Here is a 26,627-nt window from a genome sequence, read left to right as displayed (position 1 = left end):
CTCTATCGGCTTTATTCAACATAAACAATGTCAGAATTTGTATTTTTAATCCACTTAGATTCTGAAATCTATTTTATACAATCTATTTTATTGTGTAAAAAACAGACCGTTACGTGAAAATTCTTCCTCCTCAGAAACAGATGTAAAGGTTTTTGGTAGAAATGGTTGGTTATCCATGCAGTCAATGTTACAATTGTGTTAAGGTTAACAATCGATTTGTATTAATCATCCACTGATTTAAAGGTTATTGGAGCATTGTCCCTATCTGATTTATCATATTCAACATTAATGGTCAGCATTAATTTTGCATGGCCTGAGTCCTGTTCTTCTGTTGGATGTGTTTGTTCAATGTAGGAGACAAACAGGGTAAGTATACTGTATACAGCTAAGTATAAATGACACGAGTCCATTTTTGCAAACTTTTCAAATTTTATCTGGTGGGTTCTTTTACATTTGTTGGTCAAAGGTTTGGTCAAAGCCAGGAGCAAAAGCTAACATCATGGGTTTCCAGTTTCAAAATCTGTCTTAATTATCTTTACATATATACAATCATTCATACACTACAATACTACAAAGCAGCCTAAAATATTGATTGTACATAAATATGGTAATATTTATAACCCTTTCATTCTGATATGCTAAACTAGGCCTACTAATGGAGTGCCCATTTCAATGCCAAACACTTCTGTTAACAGAAATCAAAATAAAAGCAACAATAATAATCCCCATGGAAAATAATATACAGATTTAGTGTTGAGGTGTAAATTTAAAATCCTATTGTTCTGGAACAAATGTGCATCGCTTCATGGATCAGTTCAGTCTCTATGGCTCGAGATGGAATCCTTTTCTCCAGCTCTCAAGACAAGAAAATCACACCCAGTACCATCTCTGCTGCCTCACAACTGTACAGGGTGTAAAACAAAACAAAATACTTTGTATAAAAACATCTGAAACAAAAAAAAACACATTCTTTCTTCTGGGGTGAAAGTGGTCCTTACAAAACAAAAAATGTAAAAGGCAATTTAAAACAAATCTTCACTAGGTTACATGACATTCAAACTAAATTTCAAGCATTCTTTAACATTCATGAGAAACCCTTTCTCTTTTTTCCATATAAACAGTATTTTCCTGCACTACTACCCATGTAGTGTTTTACTGAAGCATTGAACAGGAATGAACCACAATGCATGGAAATGTACAACTTATGCCATCAGACCTGCCATGCAAAAACACAGGGAACAGCCAATACAGGCATACATGAAAATACACTTTCTAGAAACATCTTCAGTATTGCTTCATCTCAAGCTTAGAAAGATTTAGTGCAATGTTCAAACGTACTGAACATTAGATCATAGTTGTTATTTCAGTCTTATGTAATGAAATAAAAAATAAAAGTAGACTGACATAACCTAATCTGACAGCCTGCATTTAACCCCGTTGTCACTGCATCACATTTGTTTAGAACAAAAGCAACATATATCCAAGAGTAGTTCAAGCTTACTGAAAAAAAAACCCTAATTTATAGAAAAAAAGACCATCACAATGATACTGTAGATATTTTAGTTGAACAATTATGTAGTGAAAACTTAAAATGATTATACCATCTCATCACAAATTTAAAAAAGCAACATTTTGAGGTGTTCATATTTTAAAAACTTTGATTTTGTACTATATTTTGTTAACATTTTGAGGGTTAAATTAATAATATATTAGTAGTACTATGACATAGAAAGAAAAAAAGTGCTACTATGATATTAATCAGTATATAAATCTTTCATTTTGTTTTGCTATAAGGCAAATAGAAGCATTAAACACATGGTGCACAAACCAATTGCTAAGGTGGCATTTGAATGCATAATGGGAGAATATTAGGGCTTTGCTGATTCGAACAGAACACAACAGAACATAAACTCTAGTGCACATTTCGGCAGATAATAGTGGGCCTTAAATCACTGGCCCATGTTAAATCAATCAAATACAATTCATACACTTCCTTGATTAACTTCTGATTATTAACTTAAAATTACTGTAACAAACCTATAACCATTCTACAGTATTATGCATTGGTACATAACACTCCAAAAAAAAAAAAAAAAAAGTACACTCCTCTCCCTTTGAGAAAACGATCATGTTTCATCTATTCAAAGCTGTAAAGCAAATGTAACAATATCGACAAGAGACAGTGATATTTAGATTCATCTTCCATTCTGGGCTTTGTTAAAATGTGCAGGAAACCATGCACCCACGTCTGTGAAATTCAATCCATAACATATGTCAAAGAATTATTAATTTGAGGTTAAATAGCTTAAAACGAGCGGTTCATTGTAAGACATTAAATGTAATGTTTCAAAGAGAGACAACTGGTCAAGCATTGACTCAACGGAACTCTCATGGCCTAGTAAACATACAAGGATGCAATATCAGATAAACTCATATCTGGATTTTATCCAAATAAAAATCACTTTTAGTTAGAACCACAGACACTGAACACTGAAAGCTCTGTGATAGGAATGATATGCATCCCCCATCAGCTACAACACCAAATCTACAATACAGAAAAATAAAAGATAGTAGCGACAAAATAAAATGCTTTTCACAGAAAAACAAACGGAAAAGGTTCCTCAAAATGTGTTCACTGACAGAGAGAAAGTGTGTGTGATGTGTGTAATATTGAGAATAGTCTTGAAAAAACAACTGCTGTTCTGACCGACATTTTAGAAGGATTGTTTCAGTCCGTTTAATGATATTTATGGGGATGAAGCTTAAACTGATAGCTTTGACATTTGATTGGACCCTTTGGGACTGGTTACATACCAGAGGTGACTATTCAGACACTTGAAAGTCTCAGAGCAAGAATAGGAGGAGGAGGAGGAGAATCAAGGAAGAGAAGTATAGAGAGAGTTAGTTGAAAGAGACTCTGTTGTATCCCCGTCTCTGCTAGCATCTCAGATTGCTGGTCTCTTGTGGTCCTACTGTGTTGCTCTGTGTGGCTAAAGACAGGAAATCAGGGGTGAATGGGCACTTTCACTGTTCTTCCAGCCAAGACGGTTTGTCGGCCCCTGGTGGTTTGAGTTTAATGTTGAACTGCTTGAGGGTCTGTTCCAGCTGCTGCTGGTTTCCAGCAAAGTAGGCAGAGATGGCATTATGGAACAGCAGAAGTTGCTTGTGCATCACTTTTACCTGTGAGAGAGATACACCATGTTAGATGACAAGATAGAGACAACAGATAGATCAAGAGCTGCTTAAAGGGATACTTCACCCAAAAATTTTAATTAGCCCATGCATTACTCACTCTCAAGTCATCCTAGGTGTATATGACATTCTTCTTTTAGACAAATAAAATCGGAGTTATATTAACAAAGTCCTGGCTAATCCAAGCTTTATAATGGCAGTGAATTGTTGCCTTGTTTATGAAGTCCATAAAAGTGCATCTATCCTTCATATAACTGCTCCACACGGCTCCGGGGGGTTAATAAAGGCCTTCTGAAGCGAAGTGGCGCGTTTGTGTAAGAAAAATATCCATATTTAAAACTTTATAGACTAAAATAACGAACTTCCGGTGGAAAGCCGTATGCAATTTGACTTACGGCAAAAGAGTGACCCCTGACGCGATGTAGAGAAGCTTATCAAGCTTTGACGCCTCTCACAGATAGGCTGGGCAACAAACTCAAGCCCCTCTTCTCTTATATCGAAATCCTCCGCCATTTCTCTTTAAAAATTCTTGTTTTAGACTCTAATTCATGACCGGTGTTTTATTTTGCTCTATCCTCTGCGCTTATGCGTTCGTCAATACACAAGGGTCAAGGGTTGCTCTTCCGCTGTAAATCGGTGCGTACAGCAATCCGCCGGAAGTTAGTTCTTTTGGTATATAAAGTTTTAAATATGGACACACAAAATGCGCCACTTCCCTTCAGAAGGCCTTTATTAACTCCATGGAGCCGTGTGGAGCAGTTATATGATGGATAGATGCACTTTTATGGACTTCATAAACGAGGCAACAATTCACTGCCATTATAAAGCTTGAATTAGCCAGGACTTTTTAAAATATAACTCCGATTGTATTCATCTGAAAGAAGAATGTCATATACACCTAGGATGACTTGAGGGTGAGTAAATCATTTTTGGGTGAACTAACCCTTTAAGTGACTTAAAGAGGAAGTTATGTGGATGGCCATGCACCTTATTTTCTTCCAGGAACTTGAGCTTGATGGTGACATCATTGCGAAGACGTTCATATTTGTCCTTTTGGATCTGATACTGCTGCTGAGCAGCCTCGATACGAGCCATGGTGACAGCGTCCCGCGGGCCCATGTTCAACTCCTCTAGATCTGCTCTGTACGCATCAAACTCCAGCCTACAGTACATCAGAGAAAAATCATTCAAAAAATGGCACACACAACAATTATTACTTTTTATACAATGTGATGCCCAAAGATGAAAGTTATGGTGAAATCTAACACTAAGGACATTTACACCTGGTATTAAAGGAACACTCATTTTCCAACTCTCTTAGAAGCATCTTGCTCAAAAAAGGACCAAAGTTAGATGGCTGAATGGATTAAAAAATGGTAAAACTCAACTGTTTATCTCTAGGGGAGTTGGAAAATGAGCCCATTTTCAAAAAAAGTGGAGTGTAAGATGCGTTTCGATTGGATCACAAGTGGACAAAACTAAATACAGGTGTAAATGGGGTCTAACACATTTTAAACTTATCCATTTTCGACACTTCCAGAGGCAATCAAAAACGCATTTGACCTGATTGCTTCCATAGTGTACTGTCAAGTCAACTTTATTTATATAGCGCTTTTATCAATGCAGATTGTTTCAAAGCAGCTTCACAGTGTTAAACAGGAAAATAATGCAACAGAATTTTATTCAGCCGTATAGCCGTTCTGGAGAATACGGTGATGTCATCAGCTCATTTCAATTATCATACAGTGACAATGTGGGCATTAGAACAGTAATTAGCTCAGTAATTTATTTTATATGGTTAATTTAGTTTAATAATTAGATTTATTTGGATATTTAGTTAAAAAATTTAGTGTCCCCAACTGAGCAAGCCAAGCCAGAGGCGACAGTGGCAAGGAAACCAAAACCCCATCAGGTGACCTAATGGAGAAAAATAAACCTTGGGAGAAACCAGGCTCAGTCGGGGTGCCAGTTCTCTTCTGGCCAATTAACAAACAGCGTATGATTATTATTCTGGCAACTTTACAGGTCAGAGGTCATAATAGATCGGAATATTCGAAAGATCGGTGGCAACACACCGGAGACGGGTTTATTGAGGATGCCGTATTGATTGAACAATTATTAAATTGCAATATTCGAAGGATCGGAATCATCACGCCGGAAACGGGTTTATTGAGGATGTAATATCGATTTAACAATTATTAAAGGTCCCGTTTTTCGTGTTTTTTTGAAGCTTTGATTGTGTTTACAGTGTGCAATATAACATGTGTTCATGTTTCATGTGTAAAAAAACAGTATTTTTCACACAATTTACTTATCTGTATACTGCTGTTTTCACTGTCCTCAAAACGGCCTGAGAATTTCCTTGTTCTATGAAGTCCCTCCTTCAGAAATACGTAACGAGTTCTGATTGTGCCAGCGGTTCCCGTGTTGTGATTCGACAGCAGCTTAGGGCACGCAGAGCGCACGTTACCGGAAAGGTCACGCCTCTTACCATAACGGGGAGATGAACGCGCTCAAACTACAGCCCCTGAAGGCCAAACAAAGGTGATTTGACTCCGGGATGAAAATAACAGCGTCTGAACGACATGGCGACAAACGCAACCGAACCGAACCGAACCGAACGCAACACTTCCTCTTCTCCACGAGGGAGCAACAAGACCACGTCCCCTTTTTTGTGTATTCTTGTGGGCGGAGGTTAGTCAAAAAACTGTTCTACTGACGTAATTAAAGCAGGATGTACATGGATGTAGTCCAAACCGGCCGTTCGCTGTAGGCTTTGAAAGGGAACTTCTGTTAAATAAAATATCTCGCTTGGCATTGAACTTTGAGCTTTATAATTTTACAGGTATTATTTATGCTCTAACAGCAACATTACACACTAACTAAAGTTTGAAAAATGGGATCACGAAGAACAGGACCTTTAAATTGCAATATTCGAAGGATCGGAGTCATCACGCCGGAGACGGGTTTACTGAGGATTCCGTATTGAAGAAACAATTAGTAAAGTGCAATATTCGAAAGATCGGAGGCAACACGCCAGAGACGGGTTTATTGAGGATACCGTGTCGATGAGGCAATTTACTGTAAAAGCTCATGTGGTCAAATGCATTCGAACAGCCATAAAAGACCACCTACTCTCCACCAACAGACCTAATACATAAACATTATGGAAAGTACCAGACGGGGTTTAAACTTTGTCAGCTGAAGACCCAAGTTTGGTTTGAAGATGAAAAACGTATCAAGCCCAATGTTCTCTCGCCATTCCTGATTTCTAACACACACTCAAGGCATTCAGTGTGGTTTTGCAGCTAGAAGTGTATAAACAAAAAGCTGCTGCTCTCTGTATGTTTTTGAGTCGTCTCTGGTTGCGTTCATGTTAATTGCGTGAGCTTACTTCGTCCATTAGATCGAAAGATCTGAAAAAGGCCACACATTTACCTGCCCATAGACCCTCCCCTCGAAGAAATTCGATGAAAGAGACGGATTTAAACACCAGGTGTAAACGAGAATGTGTCCATCTCGTCTACTTGTGATTTGATCGACCAAAACACATCTTAATACCGGGTGTAAACGGGGCCTAAAGGTAGCTAGTGTTACATCTGGACCCAGGAAAATCAGATAACAGCACAAAAGCATCAAAGGTTTCCCAAAGGTCTCGGCATGTACCACATGAAATAAATAACTGTGATAAAGGATTATGCTTCTTCCTTTTTTCTTATCAATCTAAAGCCTGAGTAAGAGGACCAGCCAGTGTCAGTGGTGCCTCACTGCGAGTTCATTCAATACCATCTCGTCTGCACGTGCAGCAATATTCGATACTAACCCAGACAACTGTAATGTATAATGACCCTCTCAAACGTCCAGTAGCATCAGAGGCTAATTAACTTAAAACACAATTCAAGTGCTTGAATTTCAAGTCCTGACAGAAAGTAGGGCCCAGTGCCTCTTCATATTGCAGAGATTTTGATCACTTCAAGCACCTTAAAGAATGTTTGTTTGCTGAAGTAGTTTTTACCTGGCATTCTCATACATCTTGATAGTCATCAGTGTGTCTTCCATTGTTTTGTTCACCAGTGTGTTGATACTGGACACAAAGAAGTTGATGGCACCGAGCAGAGTCTCTCCATTCTTGCACAACAACTTCTGTGTTTCTGCATTGTATCCAAACTCATCCTGTGTGTACACAATACCACAAACCTCTATATATTGTACAGTACACTGTTGTGGGTATGACAATTTGACTCCATTGCAGTGTTATTTTAACTCAAATTAAAATTATTTAAAAAAATGATGTTTTAATTGAAAGGAAGCTGCAATATATAGACAATATACATTTTATGTTAGCTTGGCAACTAACTGCCAAGTTGAAGCACTAAAATTATTTAAAAAAAAAAACCTAAAAAAAACCCCCACACTAATAGAAATGACAAAATACTAAAAATAAAATAAAAGCCAATTCAAAATATGAATAAATATCAATGTCTCAACCAACATAATTCTGTAAGTTCTGTTTAATATGACATACTAGGGCTGTAACGATTTGACCAAAAATAAAAACCTTGATTATTTGAACATTTTACCTCGATTACGATTATTGAACGATTATTTTGCTTTCCATTTTTGCCCTATTTTTTCCATTATTTTTCGATTAATCGTACAGCCCTATGACATACTACATTTTAATTCATAAATGTTTGCCGTGTTTTAGTTATATTATATCAGTTTAGTTGCTATGCTTTCAAATGAGATCACATATGAATGCATCTTAAAATAAAAAAATACATATATGCGCATGTTAAGTCTGGCGAGAATTGATTTCGTATTTAAGCTGATATTTTTGGCAGTATGTCTGTAGAGTGTTGACTGCTCAATTGTTTAGATAGTTTTAGACAATCCATCCAGCAAATGTTAAAGACATTTTTGACTGGTCTGGTGTAAAAGTAGCAAAACACAAAAGCTTAAAGCTGCTGCCCGTAACTTTTTTGTGTTCAAGATTTACAAAATTATATAATGAGAATGTACAACATGAATCCATTTTCCAAACCGTGATTTTGCCTTACCCTTAATCATTATGGTACACTTATAATAAGTGTTTATATTGGGACTATTTCAGACCGGTCCTTGACTCGCCATAGACATAAACAGAGAGAAGTAGCTCCGGCTGCAATGTTCTTCCGCAAGAGGCATGCAGTTTTCTTTATTAACCACTAGAGCGCAAAAAGTTACGTACTGCAGCTTTAAGTAAACTCAGAAACAATTGTGGCCTTTTAGTGCTTGATGACAGTTTTTGATGACAGGCTGTAAGCAGTAGTTATTTTTAACACTGATAGTTTATATTATACATTCGGAAACAACTTAAATACTCGAGTAGGTTTACACCAGTCCCATAATTTTGCATGGCAGATACAACAAATGTCATAAATCTTAAGATGGGCATGCTGTCTCACCCGAAGTTCTGGAGACTTCTGACTGAGGTCGGCAAAAGTGTCTCCAAGGGCGTGCTGCGTCTGCACCATGCTGTAAAAGTGGTTGGTTAGCGCTCGCGCTAAATGCAGCACATTCTCGTACTTCCGTTTGGTTTCCCGCAGAACCTCGATCTGAGCCTCCAGCTCCAAATCCACAGTACGTGAGCCTCGGCCAAACCTCTCAGAGATCATCTGTTTGGTGCACTAAGGGAGAGACACATAAATACAAAAGGCTTCAAAATAGGTGTGGCTAACATCACATAACATCCAATTAGAAAAGACAAAACAGTTGACAAGCCTTGTATGTGTTCAGGCCCCATTTCTTCATGATGTCAAATTTCTCCACAGCAATGCCTTTTGTGGCCTCGTCTGCTGCCATGGAGGAATTGTTACTGGCGTGATGCATGTTGGACCCTGACACACAGAAAATTCTTACAGTAAGTCTCCCATAACACAAACATACGCTGGACAAATATCTACGCTTTCACAATAATATACACATTTTCAGATATTGTGGCCATCATTAATTGCACCAGAGAAACAGACAGAGCATCAGATGTATGTGAAACAGATGAGATGAGAGAATAAATGAATGTGTTTTACTAAATAGGGGGAAAATGTTGCCAAAGAGCACTTAAATGATCCAGCGCCCTTTGGGATACCTGGGATACAGGGGATGTCATCTGATTGGCTGGCTATTCGGCAGGCTGCAATCTGGCTTGGGACAATGCTAACACCCCTGGACTTCATTCGCAGGTCTGGAGGGGGTCATGGCCAGGAATAGCAGGGGATGTTGGGGGTATATAGGGTCATGGGGAAGAGGGAGTGGGTGTTGGATGTTAAGGATTTAAAAAAATAATGTTTTACAATGGAATGGATTGCACCACATGAGAGTGAGTTGTATGGAATAATGCCAGTGCGTTTGTGTGTGAATGTGAAGGAAGAGCAGGAAGATGGAAGAAGGGGAAAGGGGAAAAAAGGGAGGGTGAGAGAGAGAAGGTGATAATGTAATGAGATGAAATGAACACAGGAAAGCACATAACTGATATTTTGTTATATCTGCTGCCTCATGACAAACAGATGGAAAACATTTACAATTCACTTAAAAAAACCTGTTATTTTAAACCGCAATATCACTGATCATTTATTTTTATAGAAACAGTATGACTAGGAGTATCAGATAGTAACTGTTCTGAAAAAAAAGCACAGCCATTCTGCAGCAGATTTTTCTAGACATTTCCTCGACAAAGTCAGCAAGAATAAAGTTTCAGACCGATTTCCGAAGCAAATGACAAAAGATTCCTCATTACAAAGTTCCTGCTAGAGAAAAAAAAGCAACCTTAACCCTGGAAGAAAGAAGAGAAAGAAAAATGCAGCCCGTTCCAATCTGCTTTGAGAGAAAATAACAGCCAGAAAAACAGAAGTGATTAAATGTATTCCTGCAGAACAGCATCCTATGCCCTAGGAAAAGACAAAACGGTTTTGAAAAGGACAATAATTCAAGGCATCATGGGAAGGTGGAAAAAGAGAAGTAAGAGAGACGGGGTACGAATGTGGGATGAATGACCTTGCCCTTCATTTGGAATGCGTCTGTTGCCCAGAAAGTCAGTGTTAAGACGGATTGCAGGGCCTGAGAAATGGTAAAAGAGACACAAGGTCCTCACTGAATCAGAAGGGAATACATTTACACCGATATTAAGGCCCCAGGATGATCACCTTACAATCAGTTCTACAACATATCCGGTCCAGACAAAAAGTCATTTTGTTAGATAGATGAAACTAAATTAAAATGAAAAGCAGTCCGTTTTGGTTGGGATACTTTGTAAAAGTTAGCCTAATTTTTAATTACAGAGGACATTCGTTAAAAAAACAAAAACTAAAAAAAACTAAACTAAAGGATCCCTGAGGATCTGTGGCCTTTTTCACTCTGGTTAATGTCAAACTTTAAAGCCATAAAGCATGACTCACACACTACCTGTACACATAATGACCAATGCCGGAGGCCCTGGCTCTCATTTGGGTTGCACCATAGGAAAGAAAGGAGTGGAAAACCCAGAAAAGAAATTATGCAAACCATATTGTACAATTCCAACCTCATCTCCACAAAACATATCTGACCCGTGCTGGCAAAATGAGTCTCAATGTTATTTTCATATTCTCTATTAAACAACCTTCAAAATGATGTAGGATTTGTTTAAATCTGACAAAAGATGACTGAGCTACACATGTTTGAAGTCGATATAGTCAGCAAAGTCAATTTTGAGAAAAATCTAGTTTTCTGAAGCTTCCAAAACAAAATCACATGGCAACCATACCTTAAAATCCCTGACAATAACACCAAATTTGGAACACACAAAGTCAAAACCAAATATTTATAGGAAAAAAAAAAATATATATATATATATATAGATATAGATATAGTGAGGAAAATAAGTATTTGAACACACTGCTATTTTGCAAGTTCTCCCACTTAGAAATCATGGAGGGGTCTGAAATTGTCATCGTAAGAGCACGTCCACTGTGAGAGACAATCTAAAAAAAAAAATCCAGAAATCACAATGTATGATTTTTTAACTATTTATTTGTATGATACATACAAGTATAAGTATTTGAACACCTGAGAAAATCAATGTTAATATTTGGTACAGTTGCCTTTGTTTGCAATTACAGAGGTCAAACGTTTCCTGTAGTTTTTCACCAGGTTTGCACACACTGCAGGAGGGATTTTGGCCCACTCCTCCACACAGATCTTCTCTAGATCAGTCAGGTTTCTGGCCTGTCGCTGAGAAACATGGAGTTTGAGCTCCCGCCAAAGATTCTCTATTGGGTTTAGGTCTGGAGACTGGCTAGGCCACGCCAGAACCTTGATATGCTTCTTACAGAGCCACTCCTTGGTTATCCTGGCTGTGTGCTTCGGGTCATTGTCATGTTGGAAGACCCAGCCTCGACTCATCTTCAATGCTCTAACTGAGGGAAGGAGGTTGTTCCCAAAAATCTCGCAATACATGGCCCCGGTCATCCTCTCCTTAATACAGTGCAGTCGCTCTGTCCCATGTGCAGAAAAACACCCCCAAAGCATGATGCTACCACCCCCATGCTTCACAGTAGGGATGGTGTTCTTGGGATGGTACTCATCATTCTTCTTCCTCCAAACACGTTTAGTGGAATTATGACCAAAAAGTTCTATTTTGGTCTCATCTGACCACATGACTTTCTCCCATGACTCCTCTGGATCATCCAAATGGTCATTGGCAAACTTAAGACGGGCCTGGACATGTGCTGGTTTAAGCAGGGGAACCTTCCGTGCCATGCATGATTTCAAACCATGAAGTCTTAGTGTATTACCAACAGTAACCTTAGAAACGGTGGTCCCAGCTCTTTTCAGGTCATTGACCAGCTCCTCCCGTGTAGTTCTGGGCTGATTTCTCACCTTTCTTAGGATCATTGAGACCCCACGAGGTGAGATCTTGCATGGAGCCCCAGTCCGAGGGAGATTGACAGTCATGTTTAGCTTCTTCCATTTTCTAATGATTGCTCCAACAGTGGACCTTTTTTCACCAAGCTGCTTGGCAATTTCCCCGTAGCCCTTTCCAGCCTTGTGGAGGTGTACAATTTTGTCTCTAGTGTCTTTGGACAGCTCTTTGGTCTTGGCCATGTTAGTAGTTGGATTCTTACTGATTGTATGGGGTGGACAGGTGTCTTTATGCAGCTAACGACCTCAAACAGGTGCATCTAATTTAGGATAATAAATGGAGTGGAGGTGGACATTTTAAAGGCAGACTAACAGGTCTTTGAGGGTCAGAATTCTAGCTGATAGACAGGTGTTCAAATACTTATTTGCAGCTGTATCCTACAAATATATTGTTAAAAAATCATACATTGTGATTTCTGGATTTTTTTTTTTTAGATTATGTCTCTCACAGTGGACATGCACATACGATGGCAATTTCAGACCCCTCCATGATTTCTAAGTGGGAGAACTTGCAAAATAGCAGGGTGTTCAAATACTTATTTTCCTCACTATATATATATATATTAAACTTTTTTCCATGATACCACAATTGTTCCATTAACATTAGGCTAATGAAACAGATAGTCTAGAATCTAGATATTAAAACCTACTGTACCGCAAGGACCTAAAATAATGTTACACATCAGATGTTTTTACCCAACAGTTAACCAAACGTTCACATAAGACAAAACAGATAATGTTTGCATCAATACTCGCCATGACAGATATTCTGAAATACTGTAATTCTGTGTATATCAGTATCACGTGCTGTGAGCGGCATCTTTGTGCATACGCGACAGATCTGTCAGTCAACGCAAGTAAGATCATTTTCATGGACAAAGGAAGGGTACTCCTCCCAGAAAATGAACAAATAAAGATACTTTGTTTGATGTTTAATAAAGATGTTTAATTGTTATTATTAGGAGCATTGGGATCACTAGACGAGGGCTTAATTAACTAATTTTTGTGAAAACCTCAAAAATCTACATTTTTCACTTGTTTTGCCTGTAGCTCGAAATTATCCGTGCGCATTCCGACTCCTTTTGCCAGCACAGGTCACATATGTATGTGTTTGTGTCTGAAAGTACAAATGTCAGCCAAGTCATTTCAAACATGATAAATACCACCAATTAAAAAAAAGTCAATGTATGTTTGGGGTGAAGCGAATCTAAACCCAGCCTAATTATACTGGAATGTCTTTTCCCCAGGTGATTTTGAATATATATAGTTTTGCATATTGCTAGGTGAGAATGTATTTTTGGTATACACAGCAAAAGTAGCAATTGGGTTTTGGAAGAAGATGTGAAAAACAGTGAAGTGTTAGAGAATGACAGAGTTTCTTATACCTTTGATAGAGCTGGTTGGAATGATGCCTTCCGTCGTACCTCCATAACCCCCTGATACGATGCTGGTTTCATTTAGGTTAGGCCCAGACACCATGACCTGCTGCAAGTCCTACATACATGGAAACAGAGAGAGGAAGAGATCTTAAGAATTCAAAATTGTGACCTAAACATTATTTTTCATGAAGTGAGCCATTTGTGTAAGTTCTAAACACACAACATTTGCAAAAGTTGTTAATTGTTAGAAGGAACATGTTATGGTTAGAATCACATGAGATATAGAATTAATAAGAATCATGTGTCCGTTATATTTGACTTTGTAAAAACAAACCCTCTGAAAAATCCATGCATTTCCTTGATGTAGTAAAGGAATTTGACACCAAAGCTTACCAGGCAATTACAGCACAAGGAAGGAAACAGTCTAAACGCTTATCTGAAACAAGTCACATTATTGACTATAAAACCATCAAGATAGCACACCAATGAGGTACATGTTATCTGAGACCATAAACTCCAAAAAAAGAGCCTTCCAAATAAACAACAAATTAGTGTTGTCAAAAGTACCGACCGCGATACTAAGTCAGTACTGAAATTTAAAAAATGTGACGCTTTGAGCACTGTTTGTTGAGCTGGAATCATAAACACCTCTGACTGGCCATTGTGCTCATGCGCTCATCAGATGTGTCTGTGATTGGCTACAATGATCAATGCACGGGAGCGTTTGAAAGCACACGGAAGTGTTTGAAAGTGGGAGCGGGAGCGTTTGAAAGCACAAGCAAGCGTCGACCAGCGGACAGGTAGGCTGATAGGCGCCTGCATTTGAACGGTCCCATGTGTATCTGTGTAAGCACACTGTGAAAAGCGTCATTGATGTATATTTATAACATGTTTTTGAAGAGCTGGTCATGTAGCCAATCACAGACATATTTGATGAGCGCGTGAGCACAATCGCCAGTCAGAGGCGTTTACGATTCCGGTACTTTTGACTACACTACAACAAATCCGCATTGGTTTGATCAAACAATTGTTTTTATGTATTAATCACAATATTAAGTCAACTTTCTTTAAAGGTGCACTATGTAACGTACGTAAAGTACGTTTTTGTCTTACCCTATTCACTATGGTAAGCCTGTTATAAGGGTTTATATTTTAGACCGAGAGGGATGCTTTTCGTGCAAAATTGTGCATTTGCGTCACTTTTTTGTGCATGTCTCATCATATCCGTAAACAGAGAAAAGCTGAAAAGCTTGACTCATGTGGGAGTGGCATATATTAGTTGTCACAAACAAGCAAGAAAGGTTGACATGGAGCATGTCACGGCGATAGCGTTTTTATTACTATGTATATTTTACAGATAAATCACCATATGTACAGAGTTCATTGTAAAGCATGTATCTATTGTGAAGGGTGATTATGGTTGTTGTAGCGCTGTGCTGGAATTTATTTTCAAGTAAGTACCGTTTCTATTAATGGGTAAAGCTAACACATATTTAGCTTGAGATCCTTTCCATCTAAACTGGTTATATCTCTTAAGCCTAGTAGTGTATGTTTTACGAGCAGTATAACCATATTCATTCACAGTCAAGCAGAGCCAAAGCACAACCAAAACAATGTTCTTCCACAAAATACATGCAGTTTTGTTTAACCGCTAGAGGGCCAAAAGTTACATACTGTACCTTTAACTGGTTGAAGAAGAAAGTTTATGTAAATGTATCATTATTAGTGCTGTTAAAATTAACCCGTTAGCGTTTCCGATTAATTTTTTCAGTTTAACGCATTAAAAATATTTAATGCAATTAACGCAGCATCCGTTTTTTCCCCCCGTCATCCTTTAGCTAGCGTTACTTATATTATACAAGCACGCTCTTATTCATGTAAATGCTTTTAAACCATTCAAGCACGACAAGACACAAGGTACTGGCACCGGCCGCATTGAGTTCACATTGAGTCTGAAAAACATTTGTAGCTTTAATAAAAATTAATCTATATTTAATGCAGTGAAAACTGAAGTTTTTGATAACTGTTCAATTACTGTAGCCTATATTTCCTACCTATTAGATCAATTTTTTTTAAATATGCTGACTTTATGTTGCTTCTTTCTACATTAATTTGGAGATTGAATGTAAAATAAAAATCAATATAAAATGGATTAACAACTTTAATGTTAGCGGCGATTAATTAGACAAATGTGCAATTAATTATTACATTTTTTTAATTGATTGACAGCACTAATCATAATACATTTTAATAAGGGAGGAACAAAGTCCATTTAAAATGTAATGTACAAGTATATGACTGTAGTACTATAGTGAATATAGTACTATTATTTCACTGATACAATGAACATTTCATTCATTTCCATTGTAAAAGAAATGTCAAATGAACGTGTTGTTTTTGCATAAACAGGCTCATGGGACACATATGTTGGTATAAAGTATGCTCTGTACTGTGTGCAGTGTCACCTTTAAATAATAAAACAGAAATATTATGAAAGGTTAATACAAAATCCACTGAACAATGTATAGAGTTAATAGGTACTAAATGGTCACTAGCCATTGGTTAATACCACAAAGGGACAAAACAGGATGTTTTTCAAAACAAACTAAATCTGTATCACTTGGATTTGTATCTAACCTCAAAGCCCAAACACTGATTAATATTGAGTGAAAAATAATGCATGTGATTTGAAAAACATCCTGTATATTGAGACGAGATTATGGGAAGAACTAAAACCATTTTCTGCTGGAAAGACATACACGTGCAAGCAAACACACACACACACACACACACCGCCACCCTTCCCAGTGTTCAGTCTCACCCTGAGGCCTGCGGGACTCCCTACCTTCTCTCTTAAGCTCCACTGAATCTTTGCAGCCTGCACAGACATCAGGGAAGAACATGACAACAAAAAAAGACAAAAGAAAGAAAAGAAACCAAAAATGAAGCACAATGTGAAACAAAAACAAACTTGAAAACAGTGATGATAAAATAATCCATCGAACACAATGGAACCCATATTTACTGTTAAAGGAACACTCCACTTTTTTGAAAACAGGCTCATTTTCCAACTCCCCTAGAGTTAAATAGTTGAGTTTTACAGTTTTCGAATCCATTCAGCCGATCTCCGGGTCTGGCGGTAGTACTTTTAGCATAGCTTAGCATAGATCATTGAATCTGATTAGACCGTTAGCATCTCGCTAAAAGAAAAAATATCAAAGAGTTTCGATATTTTTCCTGTTGAAAACTTGACTCTTCTGTAGTTACATTGTGTACTAAGTTTGAAAATGAAAAGTTGTGATTTTCTAGGTAAACGGTAAACCTTAACTGTTTAACTCTAGGGGAGTTGGAAAATGAGACTATTTTCAAAAAAAGTGGAGTGTTCCTTTAATGCAATAATGACAGACTTCAAGGCTTGACAAAAAAGAAATACATTGAGTTACACTAGTTTGTATAATTTCAACCCTCATTGAGCAATGAATAAACCCTCTTCATAAAGTGGGTTGCTAAGATCCCTGTCACTCCAAACATCAGGATGGAAATTAAAAGAAAGAAAAAAAGAAAAAAAATGCCACTCTCTCTCTCTCTGGGTAAAGACAAGAACACTTAAAAGTCTGTTTTCACATTCTGGCTCGATGCTCCTGATCTATTTAAAGATACAATGTAACGCCAAAGTGCCATCTGCCTTTAGCTTTGCAACTGTGAACATGATCAGCCGCAGTCCTCCTGAGATGAGCTTTTTAAAATGGACATAACATGAGAATGACAAAAAATAAATATATACCTATTTTAAAAACAAATTCAAACATAACTGTTAGTTCCCTATAGGAATGATTCAACCTCTTAGCAAATATCTCGCTTGTGTTTGCCCAACACGTCTTCTCCCGGATCCAGTGCCACAGCTTAGTTGTCCTACAGAGGTGTGTCTTGTGACAACATTACCACTTTACCTTTTATTTACAGTGGCTTGAACAATAAGGAGATTTGAACACTTTGCGCTTGGCTGCATTTTCCGGTTACTACTAAAACACAAAGACCAGACTTACACTGACGTATCGCCACGTCATTTTTTGAAACAAATGCCTATTACTATTAATTATCAACCTTAATTTGTAACTGATTTCAAATCTCCAAGAAAAAGCTGAACAATTATGAACTGCAATGTTTGCATCACCTGTTACCTTGAGTTTTTTTCTCATGGCTGATGAGAAAACTAAACAAACAGCTAGATTTCAGACTCTAAAGAAATGTAAACCTATGCTGTGACTAGGGTTGGGCATCGTTTGGGTTTTTTATGATACCGGTGCCAAACCTATACTTTTAAAACTGTACTGGTGCCTTTTTTTTTTAAAAGATTTTTTTTATATTTAAATTGAACAATTTATTAAAAGTTTAAAAGTATACTTAAATATATAAATATAAAACAATACAAAACACAATTTATTTAAATTCCCAGTAAAACCTAAGCCACTTCGCCCAATTACAATAGGCCTAATTTAAAAATAAATAAGTTACAGTACTAATAAAAGTAGTCTGTATTCTTGGTATGCTACAAACCAGCTTCAATGTTCAGCATTATTTTGCAGAAATATGACGATATTTGAGAACATATCGCCTTATTGTTTCCATGGCAACGTGTCATGCTTCTCACATGACATACAGCCGCCACAAACCACAATAGTGCTGTATGACAGATGTATCGGTTTTATTTCGTTTTTTCTTTTGATGCAAAATATTCACAAACTTGTTAACTATGTCACAAACTATCTGATATTCTTATTTTCAAATATTTGTAAGTGAATGTGTAGTTGATCTATCATACGCGATGGGCACCGTCATGTTAGTTTGCGCCTCACAGAATCGGATCTGTTGGATTTACATCACGTAAATTCATCTTTGTCTCACGAAATACATGAAAGTTAGTGACCGCTGAACTGGGAGAAGAATAGAGTAAACTATATAATGTGTATCTGATATGAATAAAACACGTAGTCAAATTATAACTGTCTGAAGGGATTGTTATTGCCGCTTCCATAGACATCAGTGTGTATTTTTGCTAGTACTTATTTGCATTTAAATGCCTGGAACCTAAAATAAACATTATGTGGTTGAAAACACTGAAAAGTTGTGTTATGTGACGAGCGCTGAATGCGTCTGTCTCTCGAAAATGATTCGGTCGGTTACATAGGTACCGGTTAAGTAGATGGCACCGGGTTTCAGTACCCAACCCTAGCTGTGACCACACCACATCCATCCACATTTTGATGCTTTGATATTCTAGGGATGCACCGAAATTAAAATTCTTTGCTGAAGCCGAATAATAATAAAACACTTGGCCGAAGGACGAAGCCGAATACCGAACGCGTAAAAAAAAGAAAGAAAGAAATTTACATTTATTTTGCCAATTTTTTCACCATTGCATAAATTAGCTTTTTTACCATTTTGTCTTGCTTTTAAAATAAATTGCAACAAATTTTTTTTACAAAAACTACGGGGCGATAGTGTAAGATACAAGGTAATGGAGCCTTTTAAACATTGTCGTGTTTCTTTAGAAATAAACAATGGACAAATGGAGTCTTTAAACGCCTCAGTTGTAAGGTTATTCGCTGTCAAAGTGACGCCAAAATGAATGGGAGTCAATGGGATGCTAACAGCAGGTGATGGCTTGGTTAGCAATGGCTGCCCCTATGGAAGGTACGTTTTCCGGGTGCTGGATTACCCCCTTGGGAGCCAGACGAAAGTATAAACAAGGCTTAAATCTTCCACACTTCCGACATGTGCTGCATTTAGAAGCATGCGCGCTGGTTGCTATATTTGATCATTTATTCAGTCTTTTCACTTATTCAAACACCGAAAGTGCAATTTTTGCTATTTTCGGCCGAATAATTTCAGTAGCCGAACATTCGGTGCATCCCTACTAGATTCGGCTTTGCAAAACGAGGGGGGGAAACTTAATTATTAGTGTAAGTTCAGGTAACGTGGCCCAATGTAGCTGACTCGCCGTACATCACTCACCTGCTCCAGGCTGTCATCTTCTGCCAGATTCCTAGAGTCCCCATTACTGTTAATAGGAATCTCCATAGTGGCTGCTTTACTCATCATACTGTCCGCCATACCGGAGTGTTGCTGAAAGAGGGAGTGAGATAAGGAAAAAGATAAGAAAACAAAACAGAGAGAGCCCTTCAATATATAACAAAAGGTTGCCTGTGACATTTCAGAATTATATATTCATAAATTCACAGCTGCTAATTAACATTGTAGACCAGAACTCACTTCAGACAACAAGCACTAGAATAGATTATTCCAGTCTAACTCACAAGGTCAACGTGAATGGTAACCAAGGCTGGCTGTCATTCAACATAATGCATTCTTTTGGAAAAAAATAAATAAAATAAATGATGACAATGTGGGTGAAATATCCCTTTAACTGTAAAATCTACAAGACATATCCACATGCGTTTGGTAGAAACATGGAGTTTACTCGGGAATGTTCTGTTTAAAAGCACTTATCAGATCTGACAGGGCCCAACCCAGTCATTACCTCAAAAGGAACTGCCGTGGAGTTCAAGGACTAGATCTTTCACTTCAAACTAATTAAACCGGTTAAAAACCCCTGTGAGTTTCTATACCTCAGTCATATTTCCATTGATATTTGCTTTGGTTACTCCTTCAGAGCTCAATCCTCTCACACCTGCGGGAGGGGCTTCACTGCAATGAGTGAGCAACTTCTCAAGCAGGCTTTCATTGTTCGCTCACATAAAGCTCCCAAGCTCGGCCTCCTCAATGGGCAGAGGAAAATATAGGAATGCAGGGAGCTATGTAACAATCATGTGACTCATGCAAGTTCGTCTAAGCTTCAGCTTTAGACAGGCCGATCTGAGCGGAGGCATCATAGCTTGCCTTCACATAAGAGCCATTTATTTCTACTGAGTGCTGGAGCATGAAATTTAGGCAGGATAAAAGCTAATGGTTCAGGTCTTATCTGTAACCCACAGGAATGGAAAACTAGCATTCATAAATTTGCACTCAGTGTGCAGTTGTGATGGCGGTGAGCCAGTGCATGTGCTCCTTTACTATAATAATGAAATGCCGGGCCGTGGTCATGGGAAGTGGGATGCCGTGACCTTAATGAAGACATTAAAATAAGCGCCATTTACTTAGCATAATGAAATTGTGGCAATGTCATTACGCCAGGAAACAATGAATCAATTTGTGGCTTGCAGTATGACCTTTGCTTTACCAGCTACCTGTTGATGTGAATTGCATTCTGTGCCGCTGCACGTGTGAAACTCATGATCCAGTGAAGAAGTGCTATCATTCAGAAGGACATCTGGGATCAATTTGGTTGACATGACAGCAACCTATTGTCAAACATGCAAACCCTCAATTGCAGCTCATCCGATGTGATGGATACATCATGCATGGAATGTAATTATGTTGTCTACCTTGCTACATGGACAGGGTGAATTTATGGAGAACTTTGCAATGGCTTCAAAATAATATGGAAGAAAAAAAAGATTGGCCTGTACTACAACATGCATCAATGACTTTGGCCTTTTTTCCAGTGATTTGCCACTGGATTTGTGGAGGCAGCATGGCATCTAACCAAGGTTGCATCTATGACAACCACAACAGTGACAGGACATGACTCAAGCTAGCTGGCTTCGGTGATGTTGCCTCATTAAGCGCCTGCCTAAAATTACATCTCAAGGGACCAGCATGGTAACAAGAGGCTCTTTATAACAAAACAAGACATGTTCCAAGTCTCGACTAATGGTGGGGATTTGAATTTATCCCAGTGAATTCTAATCTATTTACTAAAACTATTCATCAGCTCTGCATTATGTCAATAGGCGGCTACAAGTGTGTTATGAAGAGTCATTAAATCATTCACTCAACCAATTTGTTTGCAAACACGACCAAAACTGCAAAGTCCACCAAAACTATTTTTAAAATGTTCATGCTTACAAATCTACTAAAACACTCAAGAAAGAGTGTCAGTCATTTTCCTCACAAACAACAAAGTAATTATATATCTATTTTGTCAACTGTTGGCAGCTTATAGCTGAGGCTATTGCTGTTGGGGGGGGGGGGTTATACTTCTGCTAAACTAACTAATGTCGAGGGACATTAGCCAAGACAGTGACTCGTTCAATGAATGATTCTTCAATAAGCTCTCAATTGGCTCGTGCTATACTTAACCAACTGCTATATTAAATGAATACAGTCATGAGCTTCAAATGAAATAATTGATAATACATGGTTGTGAATGAAAACGATTCGCTTACTTAAAGGGTTGGTTCACCCAAAATGAAAATTCTGTAATTAATTACTCACCCTCATGTCGCTTCAAACTAGGGCTGTTTAACGATTAATCCAAAATAAAAGTTTGTGTAACATAATATATGTGTGTGCACTGTTTATAATTATTATGTATATAAATACACACACGCATATTTAAGAAAAAGAATATTTATATATTAAATATTTATATATAATATAAATTAAATTGTATCTTGCAACCATTTCTTAAATATATACATGTATGCGTGTGTATTCAAATATACATAATTACACACAGCGCACACAGATATATTATGTAAATACAAACTTTTATTTTGGATGCGATTAATCGAAACCGTCCTACTCCCAAACCCATAAGACCTTCATTTATGAAGCGACAAGAATATTTTTGTGCACAACCCCCTCGTGATTTTCCGAAGCGGTTAGGTGTCTTGAAAAAGGCGGTTGCTAACAAGTGGCTAAATGGGACTACAGAGGCTGTCGAAACGTCATCACGCCAAAAACTCAAGCTCAGTCCGCTTTTACAGCCTCATTATGCTAATAATTGTGCTCTTATAAACTAGTCTAACTCAAAGGAAGTTCTGGGAAAATGTTTTGATAAAAAAACTGAAAGAGTTGTCGGAAGCTTAGTGGTGGAGTCGTTGAAATCGTGGGACCGTGGTGTAGTTGGTTTATAGCTTACCTTTAGCTTTTTACTTCTGGCGACTGCATTTAAGCTTCAAAATTAATAAAAGTTGTGTTCATCTGTGATAATTATCTTGATGGACAAAACGTGTAAGTATTGTAAACTTGTATTTTGCGATAATCCAAAAGCCTATGGGAAAATCCTATTGGGTTTTTCTTGAGGGAACCAGTGCTATGCTAACTGCCATAGGGCCTACAAAGTGACTTCATACCTGCACTACTAATACAGTGCAGCGCTTCCGAGTTCTACATCAGAACGCCAGCTTACCATTGGCCGACTCTGTTCAAGTGAGCAAGTGACTATGTCAACAGCATAGGAGACTGACAGAGGATTAGAAATTGTTGAGTAAAGTCTTTATTTTTGTTTGTTTTTTGCACACAAGTATTCTCGACGCTTCATAAAATTAAGGTTGAACCACTCACTGTAGTCACATGGGACTATTTTAATGATGTCTTTCCTACCTTTATGGGCCTTGAAGTGGTAACTAAATTGCCCTCTATGGAGGGGTCAGAGAGCTCTCAGATTTTATCAGAAATATTAAAATCTTAATTTGTGTTCCGAGGATGAACGACGGTCTTACGGGTTTGGAACGACATGAGGACGAGTAAGTTAATTAATGACAGAAATTTCAGTTTTGAGTGAACTAACCTCTGATCTGCTTGCTGTCTAAACCCTAGTGGACAACTACCTGGGCGAACAGGTGGGACAGGTGAACGCTGACAGTGGGTTCGTGCCATTTTACCTGCCATACCATTCACCTCGAGAAACAAATAAAATAATGCTTTCAATCCATCTTTTCAATAAAAGCACGAGAGTTATACTCTTACATCATCGACCATATGGCTCGTTCAACCGTGAAACAGTCAAGGATTTTATTTCTCATCCCGCATCATTGTTCTAATGTGTCAGGTACACTCGGATGGCTCAAGCATCCAATGTCCAAGTGACGGTCCTTGTCATCCAAGGGCCTTTCATTAAAATAAACCGCTTTTCATGCATCAAGACAGATAGGGCTATAACACACTTGAACCGTAAGATCGCTAGATAAAGCCAAATATTAGTTTTTGTCGTCATATATTTCACAACACTGCACATGAACGCGAAATAAATGTCAGTGCGATAAGGACTGCATGAATACAGATCAATACATAAATATTATCTTACCTGTGTGTTTCCTATTCTAGGATTAGCTATTTGACACGCGTGCTGAATATTTTATCCCAGTTCATGCGCAATCAAACACTGACACTTCCAAGACAGCGAGGAAATTATAAAAGCATGCATTCATGGAGGCTGAATTTATGGTAATTCATAAACAGGAGGCTTTTCGCATGTTCAACCGATTCCACTATGTCCGGCGGCTTGTTTGTATTATTGGGCGAATCAGCCTCCAGTAGCCCGAAATGCCTTGCGGAACTGACGACAGCCGCCGACCTTCCTTTAGCCGACGTGGAATAAGCAGCTAGCGCGAGGAAGAAGCCATGATGAGAAGGGAAGAGAGAGACGATGCACAGGCCCATAGAAAGTCACAGCACTGTAGTATGACATATGTGAAGAATAACATAAGAATAAAAACAGAACAAATATTGAGAACGGTTTCTTAAATCTTAAATATTTTCAATTTTATCCTAGTCTACTGAAAGACGAATAACCAAAACAACACATTTCTTCAGTCTGTCTTGATGTGTACCTTGGTGAGGATTTTTAACAACTATTTAGCCTACTCAAAACTATATGTTTTATGTTTATTGATAGAAACAACAGTAAGACCACAGAAATAACAAGAAAACCACAACCAGTAAAATCCTCTGTTGATCAGAGGGTGGCAGTATAAGCAAAGAATATATATTTTTTTTTTATTGAACCAAATTAATCATATAACTGGGTTCAACATACAGAAATAATGCTTCAAAGGACAAATATCACATAGCCTTAAACAAATGAGCAAATAATAATAATAAAAAAAAAATCTGAGTGGTAAAGGGGAAAAAAAAACAGGCAAAACAAATATTTTTCCTATAGGGGACACATTCAAGATTCACAGAATTTGGTGAAGCATAGTGGGCATAGTGAGCATAGTTTATATCTTTACAATATAAAGAATTTCTCCATAAAGTTGAGCAAAATGTCTTTTTTTGTTGTTGTTATTAATCAACTTTAATGACTTCTTCAGCGATTCCATCTCTATTAAGAATAAATTACATTTAGGTATGCATTTAGCAAAATATTTTTTTATGGATGTAATATTTACCATGGAAAATGTAGAAATTCACCACATATTCATTGCTTCTGTGTGTGAAAATACATAACGCCTTTTAGAGATAATTTATAATTAACATTTCTTGGGGTAAAAATAAAATAATTAACATTATTTTAATAGGGAAAACTTCGAAATAAAAGAGCCAATCATTATTGCGTCACTGCAGATGCCTTTAGAGGCATTCCTAATATCACATTTTTCTGTAACGCTGCTTTGAACTATATGTTTTGTAAAAAAACATACAATAAATGTGAACGAAATGCATTATTGTCTCCCAAAAGAAAGAATCGACTCTGAACTGCCTATATGAGTCATTTGTATTTCGAATCTCACTGCGTGATGGTTCTACGCATAGACCGTAAAAAAATACAGTTCTACGTCACTAGAAAAGCATTTGCATAATTGACATAACATATGCGCTGTTATTGCTAATATACACATGGGTTTGTTGATGGACATACACTTGTTAATGCTGATGGTGATGAATAATGTAGGCAGAGTAGGCTCACGGAAAGAACGGATTAACAGAGACTTATTCATCCGACGAGTCGTTTGAGAATCATTGGTTTTCTCTAACAAGATATTATAGGACTATTGTTTTGTTTTTGTGGCCCTCAACCATCTTTACCCACAAAAGCATTGAAATGTTGCAGGACTAGAGTTGCAATCCTGGAACATCAATGTTTGTAGCCATATTTCTCTGTTTAATACACAAAATGTGTTAAATTCTACATTTCATTAAATAGAACAAATTGTTATAAAACTGTTAAAAATGATATTGCCTGAAAAGTGCAATTACTGAACAGCAATTTAATATTTCCATAGATGAACACTGAAACGTTAATTTACATATATTTTGTCAAAAAGTACATTAAACTTGTAAAATGTAAAATGACAGTGGCTCTGCAGTTTGGTTTGCAATTTGAACAGCAATCTGAGTTTTTTCTGCATGAAAAAATATCTACTCTACTTAAAAATAAATAGTTAAAAAATATAATTTAAAAGAAATCATGCAATGCAGAAATTTAACAACCACCACTGTACAAATACACTCAGCCTGCCTTAGTGGGAAGGATGAGATTGTCTGTCTTTGCAGAGCTTATCAATTCTGGGTGTTATTGGGGACAGGCAAACTCTCAAGTCAACTTCCACATTAAGTTGTGCCCTGTATTTTATTCTTTATTGTCATCATGGCTGAGAAAGAAGTCTCACAAAGATATGTTGTTGGGAAAGGCAGCAATATTCTCATGGCCTGAAGAGCAACCTCCTTGTTCAACTGTGGGCCAAAATTCTGCTGGGCCCTGATGATTAAATCTCACCATGACTGGATAATTCCAAAAGTTCATCTTCAGCCTTTCCGCTGAGGCCACTAGCCATCAAATCACAAGAAAATGGATCTCGAACCCAGTCATATCATTGTCTGTGAAGTAGTGGCTGAAATGTTCATTCAGGGAGGTGAGGTGACTGGTAATGGTGTTGAGCATGAACTCCACTCCCATCCACAGATCAATTCTTCTCCTGAATGCATTTATTTTGTCACTTGCATCCAATATAAACCATGTAGCTACGGTTTTCTCTGTCTTTCAGGCCATGCACAAAGCTCGGGCTCCTCTGTCCCATTCTGACTTGTGCTCCTTCTTTCTCCCTAGTGCTTGAAGATTCACTGCTTTATGGTTCCAGCAACATAACCCAACCGAAGAACAGCTTCTCACTCAAAGTGCCATGAGTTAACAGACCCGAGAGGAGAGTTTGTCTCCCAAACCTCTGTGGTGGGTCCTGGTGCTTCAGTATATCTCAGCAGGGGTGCTCTGCATTTCATATTAACCTCTCTGACAGAATCTACCAAAAACATAAAGGGATACTTTTTATG

At 37.7% G+C, this 26,627-nt stretch overlaps 1 protein-coding gene across 8 annotated transcripts; it reads right to left on the bottom strand.

The window, feature by feature from the left end:
* Positions 1 to 413: 413 nt before the first annotated feature.
* Positions 414 to 23,915, bottom strand: arfip2b (ADP-ribosylation factor interacting protein 2b). Of its 8 annotated transcripts, XM_079803950.1 has the most exons (11): positions 23,662 to 23,915; positions 19,524 to 19,634; positions 16,330 to 16,386; positions 13,515 to 13,623; positions 10,225 to 10,287; positions 9,320 to 9,415; positions 8,956 to 9,071; positions 8,640 to 8,861; positions 7,208 to 7,365; positions 4,180 to 4,354; positions 414 to 3,180 (listed from the first exon to the last, which is right to left on the bottom strand). In XM_079803950.1, the coding sequence occupies exons 2-11, from the start codon at positions 19,620 to 19,622 to the stop codon at positions 3,025 to 3,027; spliced, it is 1,251 nt and encodes a 416-aa protein (XP_079660076.1). In that variant the 5' UTR covers positions 19,623 to 19,634; positions 23,662 to 23,915; the 3' UTR covers positions 414 to 3,024. The 8 variants fall into 8 exon arrangements, with proteins under 8 accessions (XP_079660076.1, XP_079660071.1, XP_079660069.1 ...); XM_079803945.1 differs by lacking the exon at positions 9,320 to 9,415; XM_079803943.1 differs by lacking the exon at positions 10,225 to 10,287.
* Between the last annotated feature and the right edge of the window lie 2,712 nt (positions 23,916 to 26,627).

Source organism: Gobio gobio (genome assembly GCF_949357685.1).
Source record: "Gobio gobio genome assembly, chromosome: 22".
In the NCBI taxonomy this organism is placed as follows: domain Eukaryota; kingdom Metazoa; phylum Chordata; class Actinopteri; order Cypriniformes; family Gobionidae; genus Gobio; species Gobio gobio.
The sequence above is the reverse complement of the archived record's forward strand: the minus strand, read 5'-3'. Positions and strand labels throughout refer to the sequence as shown.